Genomic DNA, 6,307 nt, shown 5'->3' on the forward strand with positions numbered 1-6,307 from the left:
GTTCATTTTATCTTGTTTTATGAATTTACATTAGATTTATGAAGGATTATTTTATTTTACCTTATTTCAATGTTTTATTGTTTATTTGTTTATTGCTTTGTTTTAATGTAAAGCACTTTGTGTAATGCTTTTATGTGAAAAATTGCTATATAAATAAAGTTTGATTGATTGATTGATTTGTTGATTGATGGATTTATGAGACGTTTATTTTATTTATGACATGTTGCAAAAACTGGTAAATGATCAGTTATGTTACATGATATTAGTCCACTCATATGAGTGTATTCTATATTATAATATAATATTTTGAGAGTTAAACATCTTTTCCATCCAGTCACTGAACAACTTTAACCCTCCTGCTTTGTTTGTTTCTGAGGAACATCATTGATGCTCGTTTCTATTTGAATAACCATCCATCCATCCATCCATCCATCCATCCATCCATCCATCCATCCATCCATCCATCCATCCATCCATCCATCCATCCATCCATCCATCCATCCATCCATCCATCCATCCATCCATCCAGAGTATCTGGAGCATACCCACACATGCTAATGACCGATATGCAGTACTTATTTGAACTACAAATAAAGTATATGAACCCTTTTTACTTGATACACTGATTACCTTAAAGCTTCAAAGTATATGACACCCCTAGTGTGACCGAATCTGAATGCCTTCTTTCCATTGATGCTGAGAAAGCCTTTGATAGGATTGAATGGAAATATCTTTTTGAGACTCTAAACAAATTTGGGGTCGGGTGATCCTTTTTATCATGGGTCAAGCTTTTGTATGCTTGTCCATCTGCTACAGTACTCACTAATAATACCTACTCCAAATCGTTTAGTCTGCACCGTGGTACCCGACAGGGCTGCCCCCTCAGCCCACTACTCTTTGTGTTAGCTATCGAGCCCTTAGCAATAACAATAAGGAAAAATAATTACATTTGTGGCATTTCAAGATGGGGTACAGAACATAAGTTAGCCCTTTATGCGGATGACCTCCTGCTGTTTATATCTAAGGCTAAAGACACTATCCCTCACGTTTTAGAACTGCTTGGTAAGTTTGGACTATCTCCGGTTACAAAATAAATCTGCATAAAAGTGAGCTTTTGCCACTTAACATATCTGATTCAGCCATGAAGGAAATTACTCTCCCATTTAAGATAACAAGAACTAGCTTTGTCTATTTAGGAATAACTGTAACACAAAAACCCTGTGATCTGTTTAAAGAAAATTTTGGGAAACTGCAGGTGATAATACAACAGGACCTGGCTAAATGGTCTCCCCTTTACCTCTCGCTAGTTGGGAGAGTGAACGTGGTTAAGATGTCTGTATTACCCAGATTTCTATATCTATTTCAGAACATCCCCGTATATATCCCTAATAGTTACTTTAAAAAACTTGACTCTATTATCTCAGCGTTCATATGGAACGGCAAAAAACCACGGCTGCGCAAGGAACATCTGCAGAAAGCAAAACAACATGGTGGTTTTTCACTTCCAAATTTACGTTATTATTATTGGGCTGCTAATCTGTGTTGTGTGACATACTGGGCACATTACTCTAATGATGTTGGACCGCCGTGGGTGGAGATGGAAAAACTTTCTGCTGGACCTGGTCTGTTACCCTCGGTCGTTGGTGCAGCACTCCCACTGACTAAACCTCTGACTATTGATAATCCTGTAGTACATAACTCGATTAAAATCTGCCATCAATTCAGGAAGCATTTTGGTTACTTAGGGATGAGCCTGCAAGTTCCAATAGCATCCAATACATTTTTCCAACCTTCGTTGTTGGATGCTGCATTTCAGAGGTGGCGGCGACACGGTTTGACGACCTTTAACGATTTATTTTCTGATAATCAATTTGCCTCTTTTCAGCAACTGGTCAACAAATATAATGTTCCTAGCTCAGATTTTTTTAGATACTTGCAGGTGCGTCATCTCATCATGACCTCCATCACAGGGTTCCCTATTAAACCTCCTCAAAATACTCTGGATAACATTTTGATCTTCAATCCCACCTGGAAGAAATCCATATCTAAATTGCTTGGCATGATCTCAGCCATAGAGTCTCCCTCGATGCTAACCATTAAAACATATTGGGAGCAGGATCTTGATGAAACCATTAGTGAAACAGACTGGGAAAATATTGTAAGGAACATCAACTCATCCTCGATTTATGCAAAACACTGTCTATTGCAGTTTAAGGTTGTGCATCGTGCTCACCTCTGTAAAGCCAGATTAGCCCAAATGTATCCACAAATTGATCCACTGTGTAACAGATGCAAATCAGCAGAGGCCACACTAATCCACACTTTTTGGTACTGCCCCAAAATACAGTGCTTTTGGGTAAATATCTGTGAGGCACTTAGCTCCATCTTGGGAGTCAAACTGACTTTGAACCCACTTGTATTTCTGTTTGGAATAAACAGTGGGGCTCCCACATTGCCTGCAGGTGGTCAGAGAATCATTACTTTTACAACTTTACTAGCGAGACGCCTCATTCTGCTTAAGTGGAAAGATGCTGCCCCACCCACTTTATCACATTGGATTCGAAATGTGCTTTACCATCTTAAGCTTGAAAAAATAAGATTTACTGTGAGACAATCAGAGCATAAATTTTATAAGGTATGGAGACCATTTCTCAACTTTTATAGTCTACCATCTACAAGTGTAACAGAATGATGCCGTTTTTTTTTTTGTTTGTTTGTTTGTTTGTTTTTCTTTTTTCTTACCTTTTCTTTTTTTTTCTTTTTTTTTCTTCTTTAAGTGTGTATTAATATATTTGCACTTTACTTATTTTTTTGTAATGTATATGCTATTTAACCTATACTGTGACAGATTTTATATATTCATGTTTCTGCTTATAACTTGTACCATTTTATTTCCTTATATTTCCATTACTAAAATTGATATTGGTGTATATGACACTGACAGCAGCAGGGGGTGGGGGACTGGGTTTTGAGTTTGTTTGTTCTATGTTTTAAAACTGAAAACTTAATAAATATATAAAACACTAAAGCTTCAAAGTATAAAAATGCTTTTCAGTTTTTATTTATTTTTTGGATTTTAAAATTCAAAATGGGTCAATCTGACCCTGAGCATAACAGGAGGCTTAAGCTTGACCCTGGTGACCTATATACACAGCGTATAATGACATTTCTCCTTGAACATTTGAATTGTAATACATTCCAATCTTTCATCCACTGCTACTGACACTTTATCAATTACTGTAAACTTTGTGTTTCTTTTCACAATTATTGTGACTCCTCCACCTTTTTTGTCTGCTCTGTTCACATAGTTAAGTTCATAGTTTTCTAATTCAAAGTCAGTGTCCTTGTTGAAGCTAAAAAAGCGTGGTCCACCCAGCTCAGATGTTACGGGGAACAGGATCCCCCAAGACACCCCCACCACCCCGGCATCAGTCATAGGCCCATCCCACCTCAAGACAAGAGACAGGGCCTGACGTGACCCCCCTCCTCCTGTTGTTGTGTGTGTACACCGAGGGGTGCAGTTAAAACAGGGGAATGGAGCAACACCATTCCACCTGGTGAGCTTTGATTTCTGCAATGTCTGGGTTGGAGGAGCAGCTGTGAAGAATGGGCTGTGTTCTGTCTGTGGAAACTCTTTAGTGCTGACTTTTTGACCTGCATTGCATTTGTTTTTCTTCCTTTTTTTATCTTCTCTGATTTAGTTTTCTTGCATTTGCACAATATGTTGATTTTTGGTCCTTAAAGGTGTTTGAAAACTTTTTCTATGTTTTTCAGTCATGAGTGAGTTCTTAAATTGAGATGGATGAACTCCTTCATCCTGAACAAAAGCTCCTTCTGGCTGAGCGTCTCTTGTGATAAACAGATTTTGTTCCGTTAAAATCTTTATGTTTTCTGTTAAATGAGGTTAGCATAGCCAAGCCTTTTTTGTTTATTTCTTTATTTATTTTTACAGTTACATAGTCATTATTCATTGTATGTGGGGGTTATGGGTCATATGTTTTAACAGAGGGGAGTGAGAAAGGTGAAGGGTGGGTTGGGTTTTCACTGTAATATTGTGTTTTCTGTTTTTAATGTTAAAGCGCTTCGAGCTGCACAAATTGATGAGAAGCGCTATTTTATAAATAAAGTTTGATAAAACTGTACAACATTTGTTTTTTGATTGTTTACATTCTAAACTGTTCTGGTCCTCTTTTCTAAATCAGTCGACAGGTAAAAATGTTACAATAGACAATTTAAATTGGAATGCCATTAAAAATAAAATAAGAACCTCTTTTTGAAAAAGATCTAGACTTTATAATCAATACATGGATTTGCATTGCACAACATTTTATTCACAAATGTAAATTCATAAAGGTGAAACCTCACATTAATAATTAATCAATGTTAAGCTACTCTAAATCATGTTAAAAATTCCTACAACTAAATAAAAAATAAATATGCACAAAAAACTTTCCTATTTAATACATTTGTTTAAGATTTTAGCTTAATTCTCTAAAAACTTCTATTTTTCTTTCAAACATTACAAACAACAATATAAATGATAAAAGAGGTTCCTGTCAGTCTAAATCCTCTTTTTTTGTGTTTTCTATTATCATAAAAAGTTTGTTTATTAATTTAGGTGTTCTGAAACGTGAATTTCCTACAATTATTTCACGTTTCCTCTAAGTCTTTACTGTTTGCCTCTTGTGTAAGGAGCAGAGCTTCTCTGACCACCAAAAGACTTTTTCATTGGACCGGAGCCAGAAGACTGCTGGCCACGACCTTTGTAGCCATTCCTGCCCCTGTAACCATTTTGCTGGTAGGAATTGCCGCCTCCGTAAACATTTTGCTGGTCGGAACAGCCGCCTCTGCATGGGCAGCAGCACCCCCCATAAACGCCATATCCTCCGCCATTTCCATAGCCGTAATTTTGGCCATAATCCATGGCGTCGTTTTGATTTTCCATCATGGTGCGGCGTGAATTGTCTCTTGGCGTCATTCTGATTCTGCTGGCTGCCTGCATCTCCTGCTTGGGAACAGCTTTCTTTACCTCAACTCTGTGTCCGTTCACTGTGTGGAAAGGCACAGCCACAGCCATGTCTGCCGCATAGTGATCCGTGAAGTGCACAAAGCCGAAACCCCGTTTCTTTCCGGTCGTCTTCTCTGACATGATTTCAGAGTTTTCCACTTCACCATACTGAGAGAAGTAGTCGGTGAGGTCGTCCTCTTGGATGTCGTTTTTCAAGCCACCAACAAAGATTTTCTTCACCTTGGCACGAGCTTCAGACTCATCGGCCTGTTTCTTTGGAACAGCTCGTTTGACCTCAACCCAGTTCCCTTCCACTGTGTGTGGACTTGCCGCCATGGCTGCATCGGCCTCCTCTGGTGTTAAGTAGGTCACAAAGCCAAAACAGCGAGAGCGTTGCGCCGTCTTGTGTGGGACGACGGCACAGTCGATGAGGGTACCAAACTGCTCGAAATGCTTGCGCAGCCCGTCATCATTGGTGTCTACCTTGAGTCCTCCCACAAAAAGCTTACAGGCTTGGTTGAACATTTTGGGTAAATCGTAAGATGTGTTTTGTTTAATCTTTAAAACAACCCTGAAATTTTGAAATGGTTGATGGAAAGGAAAGTGGGTGTATTCATAGATTTCAAGCTGTGATAATGTGATGACATGTGACATCGTCTGACTTCATCTGACATCATCTGATGACATGTGACATCATCTGATGACATGTTTTTATTTTTTCATCTGATGACATGTTACATCATCCAAGCTTGCGCAGTGGGACGCATTTTTTGCTATTAAAAAAAAAACTTTATTGAACAGAGTACAAGTTTAAAACACTGAGAACCAATGTGCCAAAAATATGTATTTAAATGTGTTATTTTTAATAAACCATCAACGTTTTATCTTCACAAGACAGAGGATTCATAAATCATCATTGCAAAATGTTCATATCATTTAGATCTTAACTTTGTGAAATCCATGAAGTCATATTCGCCGTGTAATAAAAAAAAGTGGTGAGTGTGGTCTCCAAATTGCTTTTAAAATCCAGGGCACTACATATTCCAGCACTGTATAGATTTTTAGTAGTTAGTGGGGGTGTGTCCGGATTCCCACCCTAATCCCTAATTACTTTGAAAATGAGGTTTCACGCTAACAGCGTTCCTTGACCCTGGACCATAAAGTGCTTTAGCAGAAGTGAAGTAATATTTGTGCATATGTAGAGTGCACAGGTAGATGTTACAGAACGCAACTATAGACAGCATATCACTGGATAGCTAGACTCCTCCCCCTGGTGTTCCAAACAGAAAGTACCTGCTG

General features: G+C 38.3%; 1 protein-coding gene across 1 annotated transcript; it reads right to left on the reverse strand.

Moving 5' to 3' along the window:
- Positions 1 to 2,896: 2,896 nt before the first annotated feature.
- On the reverse strand, positions 2,897 to 5,643 carry LOC111948051 (heterogeneous nuclear ribonucleoprotein A0-like). Its single transcript, XM_023959436.1, has 2 exons — positions 5,001 to 5,643; positions 2,897 to 3,503 (listed from the first exon to the last, which is right to left on the reverse strand). Exons 1-2 carry the CDS (start codon positions 5,531 to 5,533, stop codon positions 3,143 to 3,145), a joined length of 894 nt encoding a protein of 297 aa, XP_023815204.1. The 5' UTR covers positions 5,534 to 5,643; the 3' UTR covers positions 2,897 to 3,142.
- Between the last annotated feature and the right edge of the window lie 664 nt (positions 5,644 to 6,307).

This window comes from Oryzias latipes, chromosome 10 (assembly GCF_002234675.1).
Source record: "Oryzias latipes chromosome 10, ASM223467v1".
Taxonomy (NCBI): domain Eukaryota; kingdom Metazoa; phylum Chordata; class Actinopteri; order Beloniformes; family Adrianichthyidae; genus Oryzias; species Oryzias latipes.